Source organism: Thalassophryne amazonica, chromosome 7 (assembly GCF_902500255.1).
Source record: "Thalassophryne amazonica chromosome 7, fThaAma1.1, whole genome shotgun sequence".
Taxonomy (NCBI): Eukaryota; Metazoa; Chordata; class Actinopteri; order Batrachoidiformes; family Batrachoididae; genus Thalassophryne; species Thalassophryne amazonica.
Genome location: NC_047109.1, coordinates 90,581,464 through 90,595,518, shown reverse-complemented (window position 1 = coordinate 90,595,518; position 14,055 = coordinate 90,581,464). Strand labels below are relative to the sequence as shown.

General features: G+C 41.5%; 1 protein-coding gene across 1 annotated transcript; it reads left to right on the top strand.

Moving 5' to 3' along the window:
• Positions 1-210: 210 nt before the first annotated feature.
• si:ch211-254p10.2 (solute carrier family 40 member 1) lies at positions 211-13,711 on the top strand. The gene is made up of 8 exons (XM_034173668.1): positions 211-313; positions 407-474; positions 3,063-3,222; positions 3,505-3,620; positions 5,551-5,677; positions 5,857-6,111; positions 7,530-8,174; positions 13,452-13,711. The coding sequence occupies exons 1-8, from the start codon at positions 211-213 to the stop codon at positions 13,709-13,711; spliced, it is 1,734 nt and encodes a 577-aa protein (XP_034029559.1).
• Positions 13,712-14,055: the final 344 nt, after the last annotated feature.

Genomic DNA, 14,055 nt, shown 5'->3' with positions numbered 1-14,055 from the left:
TGTTGAGTCAACAATTAAATAAGCAGTAATATGTAACTAGTCTGCATTATTGAAGTTAGGTTAAGTAAAGGAAAGGTCAGATTAGGTTGGTTAGTAAAAAATAGGAATGGTTTGTAATATAGTGAATTGCATGTTAATAATAATAATACACTGTAATCTCAACAACATAGAAGTTTAGTCACTTTTTGACCTATAATTCCACTCTAGGCAATGTCCCAGCAAGCAGATACCTCCCAGTGTGGTGGGGTTATGGTTGAGCTGGACTCAGAAGACATTAGGGATGAACAGGCCAAAAAAACAAGGAGCATACCAGGTGAACGCAAAACTGAGTGCCACTATGAGCTATTCACTGAGTGTGCTTACATATTGTGTGTGCTTATTTGATTTTTGCGTGTTTCGTCATAAGGTTCAGCTCTTACCTACCTCAAGGGGCCCAAGTTTCTCATCTATGTCACTGAAGCATTGTCAATGTGGGTAAGAAACATTTTCTGAAGCAGTAGACTCTTTCAGACCATTTACACCCGAAAGGTTAGATTTAAGCAAACATTCTGAGACGATATAGGATTCAACCATTAAAGTTTAAGTTTTCAATTCCAATTTGCACCAGACTTTGCACACATATGGAGGTGGGTTGTGGAATTGCCTAGCAATGTCAAATTTATCAAAGATCAATCATCAGGGTCAAGGTCATGTCTGCCTCTGTTTTGTTGGCCTACTTCATCTAGATCAGTTTTCTGATTTCTGTCAAACTTGGCATGTCAGTGAAGGTTGGCCCTGAAATTGCTCTTAAAGAATTAATTTTGCTGAGGGTCAAGGAATTTGATGTTCAACCTGTTTTGGACCAAATGTGGCACACTCTTAAGTGGATTCCAGAACTGCCCAGGCAAAGTCAGCTTAAGGTCAATCATTAGGTTCAAGGCCATGTCTGCTTCTGTGTTTGTTGGCCTCCTCCTCCCAGGTGCATTTGGTTGTTTCTAATATGCCTAGTGCAGTGCATCTGGAAAGTATTTACAACGCTTCACTTTTTCCTCATTTTGTTTGGTTACAGCCTTATTCCAAAATGGAGGAAATTAATTTTTTGTGAAAATTATACACACAATACCCCATAATGACAAATTTTGCAAATTTATTAAAAATAAAAAACTAAGAAATCACATGTACTAATTAAATTAATTAAATTAAAGTCAATTAAAATAAATTAAATTAAATCACATGTATGTATTCACAACCTTTGGCATGAAGCTCAAAATTGAGCTCATGTGCATCCTGTTTCCACTGATAGGACATGATTTGGAAAGGCACATACCTGTCTACATATAAGGTCCCACAGTTGACAGTGCATGTCAGAGCACAAACCAATCATGAAATCAAAGTAACTGGCTGTAGACCTCTGAGACAGGATTGTCTCAAGACACAAATCTGGGGAAGGGTACAGAAACATTTCCGCTGCTTTGAAGGTCTGAATAAACACAGTGGCCTCCATTATCTGTAAATGGAAGAGGTTCAAATCCACCAGGACTCCTTGAGCTGGCCGCCATCCCTACAGTGAAGCATGGCAGTGGCAGCATCATGTTGTGGGGCTGTTTTGTCAGTGACAGGAACTGGGAGACTAGTCAGGATTGAGGGAAAGATGAATGGAGCAATGTACAGAGACATCCTGGATGAAAACCTGCTCCAGAGCGCTCTTGACCTCAGGCTGGGGTGATCGTTCATTTTTCAGAAGGACAGTAACTCTAAGCACACAGCAAAGATATCAAAGGAGTGGCTTCAGGGCAACTCTGTGAATGTCCTTGAGTGGCCCAGACCTGAATCCAACTGAACATCTCTGGAGAGATCTGAAAATGGCTGTGCACCGACACTCCCCATCCAACCTGATGGAGCTTGAGAGATGTGAGAGATGCTGCAAAGAAGAATGGGCAAAACTGCACAAAGGCAGGTGCACCAAGCTTGTGGCATCATATTCAAGAAGACCTGAGGCTGTAATTGCTGCCAAAAGTGCATCAACAAAGTATTGAACAAATGGTTATGTAGTACATGTGATTTCTTAGTTTTTTTTATTTTTAATACATTTGCAAACATTTCCAAAAACTTTTTTCATGTTATCATTAGGGGGTGTTGTGAGTACAACTTTGAGGGGAAAAAAATGTATTTACTCCATTTTGGAATAAGGCCGTAACATAAAATGTGGAAAACATGAATCGTTGTGAATACTTTCTAGGTACGCCATATGTCAGTCAAGCTTGGTCCTGAAACTGCCCTTAAAAAATCATTTTAGTGAGGGTCAAAGTATTTTATTTTCACCCCATTTTATTTTCACCCCAAGTCTATTCAACAACTGCCTTGGCAAGTTGTCAACTTGTCAACCAGGTCAATCCATTGAAGATCAACAGGTACAACTGCCTAGTACTTTTATTTAGTTCATGCATAACAATGAATGATTGCTGTGTACTTTTAATATAGCTCCAAAATGCCCAAAGAACACAAACGCATGAAACCTATATTTCAAACTATCAGGCATATGTAGAGACAACTGGTTTTTACATAGTCAGGTTCACTAACAATAAAACATTTGAATTAATTTGCTTAAAAGTAGGCATTTTCCCATATATTGACACAAGGCTGGAAATTTGACCTTGACCTCTGACCTTGACTGCTGACAGATCTTAGTGGAAATCAAATCCATTCTTCCCACCCACACTCCCATTGTACCTGCCAAGTGTGAGCAGAATTAGTTTGGTATTCTGAGCACATTTTGTTGAGATACATGCATACTGTAGTGAAAACAACAGTGGACACCTCCAGCAGCGCTGCAAAATAAGTTCCATGGTAAATAGAATGATTACGGTTCACTTTCTATATTTTGATTTATTCAGCACCAATCAACAAAGCTTATTTTATGTGAATAAAGTATTGACGCTTGCCTCATTTCAGTCAACATAACTGCTTTGAGGTCATCAGTTTCTTCAGACATGATAACACTGCTGGAAACTGATTTAAAATAGTACTTTGCAAAGCCAGACCTAATCGTGACTTTCATTTATTTATTAATTTATTTTAAATAGGGTGACCGCATGTGGCATTTTGCAATCTCTGTGTTCTTGATTGAGCTGTATGGACGTAACCTGCTGCTGACTGCCGTGTTTGGACTAGTCGTGGCCGGATCGGTGCTCCTACTGGGACCTTTGATTGGAGACTGGGTTGATCGCAATCCGAGGAATAAAGGTACGCACCAGCAGTTTCACAAGCACCTCAAAAAAACATGAAGCTGCATATCTTTTTAATGATAAAGATCAGAAGTTCTCAATCTTGGCTCCAGAGGTCTGCTGGTTTTCTATCCCACCAGGTGGCTCATGTGTAAATCAGTCCTAGATTTGCTAGATGACCTGAAAACCAACAGGACATAAGGCATAAGGTTCAAAACCAATGACTCAAAGCAGTCAGTCAATGTATATTTTAACAGGATGTTGTCACAGTTTTGTAATATTTTCTTTCTATTTGTTTCAGCTGCACATGCGTCTCTTTTTCTTCAGAACATTTCAGTGACCGCGTGTAGCATTGTGCTCATGTTGGTGTTCTCATATAAGCAGATGATTGAAGAGATGTGGGACGGATGGCTTACTGTGAGTACCTCCTATGACGTTACATTTCAGAACCAGGTTGATTTTACTCACAAAGGGCCTCGCTCACAAATCTGTGTTGAAACCATGCGTATGAACAAATGCACAAATCAGTCCGTGTGTGCACAAATGATGGAGAACGAGCTGACCTAGAAAATGTAAAAACACACAATTTTAACAATATGCACAGTACATTAATGCTGTTTATTTTTTTAGAAAGACATTTTAAATAATCTAATTTAATTAAATATAATTGAATTTAATAATTTACTTCCCTAGTAATGCATTGACCAAACACAAACCTGATGCCTTTTCATCTTTACAATTTATTGTCATCGTTAAAATCTCCAACTATATCAGTATGTACGTGTCATTAAAGCCTCACTCACAACCCACTGCACGTACATTGGACATGCGCATATCACAGGGAGTGGCAGGTCGCAGCCGTGCTGCAAGTTTGTGAAACAGTTCGGACGTAGTACTTGTCGTGTACGGTCTGTACGGCTGTTGTGCACGAGGCGTACGGAACATTGCGCTGTTAGCAAGTGCGAAGTGTATGTCTGATGCATGTGATCACTGCATGTGCAGTACTTGTGGAGTGTGTGTGACTTGCAAATTACCACCCCCATAAGACTGGAGTACGGGCTGCCTCTGTGTCCCAGGTGGTGTGCACGAGACAATCACTCCTGACTAGTGTGTGATGAAAGCCTGTAGTGCATATAAAAGGAGGCCCACCACTGCCTCTGCTGCCTTGCGTTCCAACATCAATCAATCAATCAATCAATTTTTTTATATAGCGCCAAATCACAACAAACAGTTGCCTGCAAGCATTCGTGTATTCGTACAGTCAATATCACTTCATGTCTCTCCTCGGATTTTATCATCTGCCTGTGGAGGTCCAAGGTTAACATTTATTACTGTAACAATAAAAATAGATTGTATGGACATGACATCTTTTTGGTATGAGCTTCGAGGCTGCGCTGCTGTCCAAGGTGCTGAAAGAGTGAAATGCCCACTGTGGGTCTGCGTTGCATTACAGCGTAGCACTCCAGCACTCATCACCATGGAGGTTATCTCTGATCATATCTCCTCTTTTTTAAATAAAACCTGTGTGTCAGATCTTACTGGGGGGGATGCTGCAATGCACACACGCCACACATAGCTGTGGAGGGTGAGCCGTACTCCTGTCTTGCTGTGCATAAATAGCAAGTGTGGAGTACTTGTGTAGTACTTCTGACACACATCACCCATGCAATGGGTGCGGCAAGGTAGATTAGTGGTTAGCACTGTTGCCTCACAGCATAGTCATGGGATAGATTCCCACCTTTGGCCTTTCTATGTGGAGTTTGTATGTTCTCCCCGTGTTTGCGTGGGTTCACTCCGGATGTTCTGGTTTCCTCCCACATCTAAAAGACATGCAGGTTTAGGTGGATTGGAAACTTTTGAAAAATTGTCCAGGCCTCTCTTGTAAAAGAGGTCTCAATGGGACTAGCCTGGTTAAATAAAGGTTAAATATAAATGGCTATGCATCTGACTGTCATTGCAGAGCTCCTACTAGCCATGCCCTTGGATCAGGCATAGGACAGCAGAACGGAACCTGTATGTGCTTTTGATTTTTTTTGCAGAACCAGCAGAATTTGCATGCATATGCATGTAAAAGAAAAAACCTCCACGGGCAGTATGTGACTTTCTGATGAACACACGCACATGACGTGCAGCAGCACATATGGTGGGTTGCGAGTAAGGCTTAATGTGGAGGTAATTTTTTGCACGTAGTTTGTGTGGAGAGTAACGTTTCTACACATGTATTGGTGGATGAGGCCCATTGGTTGCTGTTGTTTCCGGTGACCTGTGTCCCTGTTATCTCTGCTTCTGAGCTTGTGGCTGCTCTGTGCTGTCATAGTAACATGTTGCATCACCAAACTTACACAAGGTGGTTTGTTATACGGTGGTGATCATCCTGGCAGATGTGGCAAACCTCGCAAGCACAGCACTTACCATCACGATCCAGAGTGACTGGATTGTAGTTATCACAGGCTACAACAGAGGTCACCTGGCTGGTAAGGGATTTTGCACTCCTTTTATGCACCTGTTGCCTCGTATTCCTTGTTGTTGTTGTTGTTTTGTGGATTTCTGCCCCTGATTCTATACCATGTATTGGACCAGTTATGATATACTCTTGTTTAAACTATTCTAGTGGAAGTGCATTAACATTTGTGTCATTGATCCTGACAAAAAGGGATGAATGCAACCATGAGGCGGATAGATCAGGTGACAAACATCCTGGCCCCACTAGCAGTCGGGCAGGTCATGACCCTGGCCTCCAACGTAGTTGGCTGTGGCTTCATCCTGGGGTGGAACCTTGTGTCTCTCACAGTGGAATTCATCTTCTTGTCCCGGGTGTACCGTATCGTCCCTGCTCTTTCAGTCAAACCACCAGGGATAGAGCTGGCTGACATGTACCTGCAGAGGATGGAGAGGAGAAGGCCAGTAGGTAAAGTTTCTTTGAAATTAAATATGCATAATGAGCAGCAGTTTGACATCATCACATAGGTCTGTATTTGCCAAATCAGGCTGGTCAAACAAGCTAACATATACATACATCCTCAAATAGACCGATGTCCACATATGATCTTGACCGTACACTGATCAGCCATAACATTGTGACCACTGACAGGTGAAGTGAATAAATCAAATCAATTTTATTTAGATAGTGCCAAATCACAACAAACAGTTATCCCAAGGTGCTTTATACTGTAAGGCAAAAGCCATACAATAATTACAGAAAAACCCCAACAGTCAAAATGACCCCCTATGAGCAAGCACTTAGCGACAGTGGGAAGGAAAAACTCCCTTTTAACAGGAAGAAACCTCCAGCAGAACCAGGCTCAGGGAGGGCAGTCTTCTGCTGGGACTGGTTGGGGCTGAGGGTGTATGTACACCACCCAATGGTCCAAAATACCTTACATCTGCATTTCAGGTGTCAGTTGAATGTAGTATAGATTTGAATTACTGCTTAAAGCAGATTAATTGATATGACTGCTGGATTAATGACGTAGTTGTCAGGGTTCATGGCGTGTAATGAACAGAATGCTGGACACAGATTGCAGACTCGGGAGGTGGAGTAATAAGAAGGCTACAGAACACAAGTAATCAGTCAGCATGGCAAAGGTAATCAGCGTGGTCAAAATACAAGCTGGGTTCAGATGCACAGAGTAACCAGGTTGTCAAAGCTGAAGCACAGTCAGAATAATAATAAAAAAAAAAAAACAAGCAACGTCAATATTGGCTGAACAAATAAACGAGAGCAAACAAGAGCAAGACAAAAGCCTGGAACATGGTCTGTAGCACAAGGCGTAAGCTCAACGAACACAAAGAACAGAGAAAAATGCAAAGCTTAAACAACAGGATGAGATTAAGGAAAGTGAATACAGGTGTGTGAGAAAGTTCAGGAAAGAGACAAAGATGAGCAAGCAGAGAGTGCAGTAAAATAAACACTAAGCAGACAGAAATAAACTGGAAGGTGAGTCCCAAACAATGCAAAAAAAAAAAAAAAAAAAAAAAAAAATCTCCACGTGGAAGGAGCAAAGAAACAAAGGTAAGAACTAAAGAGCGATCACCAAGAGAATTAAAGGCTGGGGCTGAAATTAGAACAGAACTAACAATGTGGCACAAATATAACAAACAGAAATTACAAGCAATGACTACAGTGGTCAAAACACAAAATAAAACCATTGACTAAACTAATCCTAAACTGAAAATCAAAGACAGAGGACTGAAGACTGGGAACATGGGCACAGACAAAACCAAGATGAAAACCCACACACTGGGCAGATCATGACAGTAGTATGCTACATCAAGATTTAGTTTATAAAATGAATAGATAAATGTGACATTCTTTCTTCTCATCAGGGAAAGATAAGGCTGGAAAACTTCAGCCAGTGCCAGAAGTAGTTTCCCAGCTTCCTCTGTGTTCCCGGAGGTTGTGCCGGGTGGTGAGCACCTGTAAGGAAGGCTGGAGAGCGTACTATCACCAGTCCATCTTTCTGGCAGGCATGGGTCTGGCTTTCCTCTACACCACTGTCCTGGGGTTTGACTGCATCACCGCTGGCTATGCCTATACGCAGGGTATCAGCGGCTCACTCCTTAGTCTGCTGACGGGCATGTCAGCTATCACAGGGCTGATGGGCACCGTGATGTTCACCAGACTGAGGAAGACATATGGTCTGGTTAACACTGGCATCATCTCCAGCTGCCTCCACCTGAGCTGTTTAATGCTGTGTGTTTGTTCTGTATTTGCCCCGGGCAGCCCTGTGGATCTGAGTCTGTTGATGCCTTATATTACTACCAACTCTACTGAGCTCAGAGGGATTGGTCAAAGGCAAAAAGGTACTTTTTCTCTGAGGGGAGGCATCAATCAGCCACTGCTTCCTGACCGCTCTTCGATCCACTGGACCAACAACACTGTGCTTTTTGACAATGTATCATCTGATGCAGAGCCAGAATCCTACATCTCCATTATCTTACTGTTCATGGGTGTTATCACAGCACGCATTGGTGAGTACGTACTAGTGTGGATCAAATTTTGATATCAGGATTGTGACTAATTGTGAATCTGAGCCAAAAAAAAAAAAAAAAAAAGGTAAAATAGATTTAAAAATCACTGAAATCACTGTTGTCTTTGAGTGAATATTTGAAGATTTATACTACCCAGTGTGCTCCTCCAGTCCCTCAGCATTGATTGAGTCAAAAACTAGAACTATAAAAATGACATTTAGCCTCATTAATGCTGCACTGAACACATCTTGGAACAAGAAAATTTCTGACCTTTAACAATAATGACCTGAGTCATCAATGGCATCAAGGTCACCTCAGTATAAAATGACATTTTCAATATGTACTTTGTCCAGGATTCAAAACCACCCTGAATCCTAGATGGCAACCACCCAGACAGACAAGCGGTCTATCTCCAACTGTCAAAACTAACCCTGTACCCTTGTGAAGCAACTTGGAGGTACCTGGGTGATTCTTTAACTACGGGCACTATTGGCCTTGTAAATGTAATTTCCACCACACCATTGCCTTACAATATAAAGCGCCTTGGGGCAACTGTTTGTTGTGATTTGGCGCTATATACATGTGCTCTGATGTTACTGTTTATCTCCATAGAAACTACCCACACAACCTTTCATACAAACTTTTTAAAGGGACATTATTGTTGTGGTGGAAATTACGGCAATAGTGTGGGACAACTACATTTCGTTTAAAAAAATCACAACAGTTGTATGACATTGAATACCCCAATTATGTTTTGATTATTTTACTGATATTTTATTCAGAGATATTTTAAAACATTAGAAAAAAACGTTTGTTTACTATTCATTTTTATCATTGAAGATCATAAGTCTGGGTGTGGGACAAGCACAAAACGGCAATATTTGCATATAATGATGCTGAAAAAAGGTGAAAAAGTCATCATAGACTACTAGGACAAATTTCTTAAAACACTTTCATTGTAAAGATAACTATAAAAGTGTGAAATTTCCCTTTTTTTCTTTTTTCATAAAATATGATCAAGGGACATAAAAGTGCCCATAGTCTAAGAATCACCCACCTATGTTGTGATTGGGGTACTATATAAATTTGAGTTGGCTTTGCACATGTTAATAAGATCTCTGAAGAATCAGTGAATCCCTCCATTGCAGTGAGAAGCTGAGTGAGGAATCTGAGTAGCTGGGTTTGCAATTGTCCTGGATCAAGACTAAGATTCAGGCTTTCAGCGAGTTCCTGGACTCGACCATCAGAAGTGTATCTGTATGCAGTAAAAGTGTCAAGCCTGTAGAGGCATTCACCTATGGCACCAGTGACGTCAGTGTCTCAGGGTCATCAACTTTGAAATCTTGAGGTGCCTGGGAAGATCTCATGGAGTCATGAAGTTGTTGGACAGAGGTGTTGGGTGATACCATTATCTTGGTACTATCAGGGTTGACTGAAACCAACATTTCTCAACATTGCACCCACTGAGTTAAAAACTCACATTCTTGAGAAAAGTATTTGGGGTCCTGGGGCTTCCAGTTTTACAGTGTGGTTAGCTAACAAGTGACCCGATGCAATGACGAAATGTCTTTGGTACTGAGTCTCCTTGATATTGCTAGAATGACCAACCAAGATGGTTTTGCAGTGTGATGGATGAGGCAATGCCTTATGTCAGACCGGAGGCCTGATTTGCAAAACTTGACATGTCATGGGAGCCAATTACATGGACACATGACTAGCAGGTCTCTCCCAATCCTTGAAGACACATAGGAGGCTAATTGAGTCATTAATGGTAGAGTCTACAGGAGGTCTCACCATAACCTATCTTAGTTCTTGCATTTGTGTTGGATCAAGGTTTTTTAAAAATTGTTTTTAGAAATCTCCCATGCTGCTTTTCTGGAAGAAGCAGGCTCAGACAGTGGGTGGCTAGATGGAAAAAAAGATTTGTCACAAATGTGCAAAACTGAATTAAGAGTCAAACACACTGACAGATTCTGATTGAAAACGTTAACTGTTACATTATGATATTGCTGCGTCACAATGTCAGATGGCAGCATTAAGTTGGAGGAACTGTTCTGATTTTTATGTTGTTTGTGCACTGATCACATGACTATTTGATAAAATATTGGTGTAGACCTTCAGTGGTCACGTGATCCCGAAGGAAAAGAAAATTAGAAGTGAGATTATGACATTTCTCCTGTTTTTCTCGAAGATCAAAAACAATTCTCAGAGACAACATAAACTAACATCAGGCTGAAGTGAAAATCTTATTTTCTCTCGAGCTACAGAAGAGCAAACTTTGAGCTAATCTAATGCCTGCTGACATGCCTGAATGTCTCCCTGTAGACATGTCAACACGAACAAATATTCACCTTAAACACAGGGGATGATTTTAACCACTATGGATTTAAAAAATAAACTCTCCAAACCCTGAGGCAGTATATTCTGGTTACACCATTTGACAAGCTATCATCACTGTGACATCAGTCTGACTGTCTGCACTTATATGCAGCTTTCATCGGATTCATTTCATGCACATAATAGCCAAGTTTCAGAAACATGACAAAAGTGCTGATACATGAGTGAAGTGATACGCTGATAAACGACCTCATTCAAGTTCCTGGAGATGTCAACCCAGACCTGTAACAACAAACTCGTATATAATTATAAAAAGCCATTAAAGTGGAAAACACGTCAAGGAATAACAACCAGAAAGTTCAGAGTGCGGCTGTCAGGCGGACTGAGCTGCTGTTGGTTTGTTTGCTCTGATCAAAGCTGTCGGTCTTGTACGACTGTGTTTACGACCTGTGACCGACCCCATCGGCGAGGACACGGGGGTCCCCGGTTAATGCGCATTTGATACTTGTGCCTATTTTCATTTCAGCAAACTAGCACAAAGTGTACCAGGGATATGTCCTGGCTCCTCCACTGTTCAATGCTTGCATGGACTGGGTGTTGGGTAGAGTTGTAGAAACACCGTCTTAAGTGCCAGTGTTGGAAAGGAAAGGTTTACTGACCTTGACTTCATGGAGGATCCTATGATTTTTTTGAAGAATCAATGGATTCCCTGATTGCAGCATTTGAGAAGCTGAGTGAGGAATCAGAGTGTCTGGGTGTGCCATTGTTGTGGATCAAGAATAAGATCCAGGCTTACTATGATGTCCTGGACTTAGTCATCAGAAGACCATTCATTTTTTCTCCATTTACTTTCTGTACCCACTTACTCCAGTTAAAGGGCATGGGGGGGTAGCTATTCCAATAGGGTAAATGGACTGCATTTATATAGCGCTTTTCCATCTGCATCAGGAGCTCAAAGTGCTTTACACACAGCCTCACATTCATCCCGAAGTCAAGCTGCTGTCATGCAAGGTGCCCACTACACACCGGGAGCAACTAGGGGATTAAGGACCTTGCCCAAGGCCCCCCTAGTGATTTTCCAGTCATGCTGGGATTTGAACTGAGGATCCTCTGGTCTCAAGCCCAACACTTAACCACTAGACCATCAACTCCCCTAACAGGCAGGGTACACCCTGCACAGGATGCCAGTCTATCACAGGGCCACATATAGACAAAACCACACACTCACTCACACCTACAACCCCTGGCAAAAGTTATGGAATCACTGGCCTCGGAGGATGTTCATTCAGTTTAATTTTGTAGAAAAAAGCAGATCAGACATGACACAAAACTAAAGTCATTTCAAATGGCAACTTTGTGGCTTTAAGAAACACTATAAGAAATCAAGAAAAAAAGATTGTGGCAGTCAGTAATGGTTACTTTTTTAGACCAAGCAGAGGAAAAAAAAATATGGACTCACTCAATTCTGAGGAATAAATTAGGGAATCACCCTGTAAATTTTCATCCCCAAAACTAACACCTGCATCAAATCACATCTGCTTGTTAGTCTGCATCTAAAAAGGAGTGATCACACCTTGGAGAGCTGTTGCACCAAGTGGACTGACATGAATCATGGCTCCCACACGAGAGATGTCAATTGAAACAAAGGAGAGGATTATCAAACTCTTAAAAGAGGGTAAATCATCACGCAATGTTGCAAAAGATGTTGGTTGTTCATAGTCAGCTGTGTCTAAACTCTGGACCAAATACAAACATGGGAAGGTTGTTAAAGGCAAACATACTGGTAGACCAAGGAAGACATCAAAGCGTCAAGACAAAAAACTTAAAGCAATATGTCTCAAAAATCGAAAATGCACAACAAAAATGAGGAACGAATGGGAGGAAACTGGAGTCAACGTCTGTGACCAAACTGTAAGAAACCGCCTAAAGGAAATGGGATTTACATACAGAAAAGCTAAACGAAAGCCATCATTAACGAGATTCAGACGAGGAGAATTAGTTGCACGATGAGAGAACATCAGATAATGACAATCCAGCCATGTGGCAAGTTTCTCTGAGTTTGATTTGGCATGCGTTCCTCACTGTTGAAGACCTCATCAACTGGAAAAGGCCAAGGGGACGACGCCCACTCTTCAGTTGACTGTGGGAGATAAAGTTACTTTAGAACACAGGAAGACGTATGCTTGGGTGCTTGCTATCCAGGACCCTGGGTGGTTCCTGATGTAATGGATGCAATGAAGTGCACATACTCCCAGGAATCACCAGGAATATCAAAATGCTCTTTAACTACACATTTTTATAGTTTGTCAAATCAAGTGTTTTCAAAAAACAAAACCATTTGTTACATTTACAATTTCCAATAAATAATAGATTACCGATATGTGACATACATCTCCTGCTGCTGTGTGAAACACAGACACACACACACACACACACACACACAGCAGCAGCATTCACTGAACATACTTCTGTCATGATGAGCCAACAGTTTTCTCATTCGCAAGAATGCTGTCTATTTTTTTAACTAAACAACATCCAATGATTGGCTGACTGATGCGATGATTAATGTCACGGCCTGGAAATAATAATGTGCGCATCTGTGTTGGTTCAGGTGACTAACATAAGAATCGGAGACGTGCACACTTCCAGTCCTTCAATGCTAAATAATCAGTTCTGTTCCAAAATTTGGTTTTCTTTGAAAATTTGAGCATTCATGTTTGTTGTGGATAAAGGCCCAGAGCCACTGATGGAATTATGCCCTTCCATAACTACACTTCTACTACTAGATGAATGTTTCCACTTTGTTTAGTCAAATTATTCCTTCTCTCTAAGCAAAACAAGCAAACGAGCCGAGGTCAAACCTCAGGTCCAGCTGTAGGAACCAGTTACTGTCTTAATGACTATATTGATCTTTAAGCTTCAACCATCTGTCTGTTTTAGGTCTGTGGTCCTTTGACCTGACAGTGACCCAGCTACTGCAGGAGAACATCTGTGAGTCAGAGAGGGGTGTAGTAAATGGCGTGCAGAGCTCCATGAATTACCTGATGGACCTGCTCCACTTCATCATGGTCATCTCAGCACCTCAGCCTCAGCACTTTGGCATTCTAGTTATCATTTCTGTCTTGTTCATCACCACCGGCCACACCATGTACTTCTTCTATGCACACAAAACCAAGAGAAAACACAGCCTAGATACATAAGGAACACTGACGGACATTTCAATGCACTGAGTCCACTCTGCACCTGCAACATGAAGGCCTCCCTCCTGTTTCTTTGCAACAGTCCACTCCTGACAACCATTCATTTCAGGGCAACTGTACCAGTGTCTGTTGCACCTTGTTGATTTCTTTCTTCAGGGCCATGCCTTACCAGCAAACCAGAACTCAGGTGAAACAGAATGGGAGATATATTTACATTAAACCTTCAAGCTGGGAGGGTTGCTGGATATTCCAAACCTTCTCACATTAAGGAAGTACAGTTGAGGAAAATTAAAGGCATGACAGTACTTTTACAAGTGGCATAGATGTTACTGATCCGTCCACTT

Excerpts from the sequence above, each read along its gene's own strand:
- si:ch211-254p10.2 (XM_034173668.1), top strand. The coding sequence starts at position 211 with ATGTCCCAGCAAGCAGATACCTCCCAGTGTGGTGGGGTTATGGTTGAG. Across the intron at positions 3,621-5,550 it reads TGTGGGACGGATGGCTTACT|GTGGTTTGTTATACGGTGGT; the intron begins GTGAGTACCTCC and ends AACTTACACAAG. Across the intron at positions 8,175-13,451 it reads TGTTATCACAGCACGCATTG|GTCTGTGGTCCTTTGACCTG; the intron begins GTGAGTACGTAC and ends TGTCTGTTTTAG.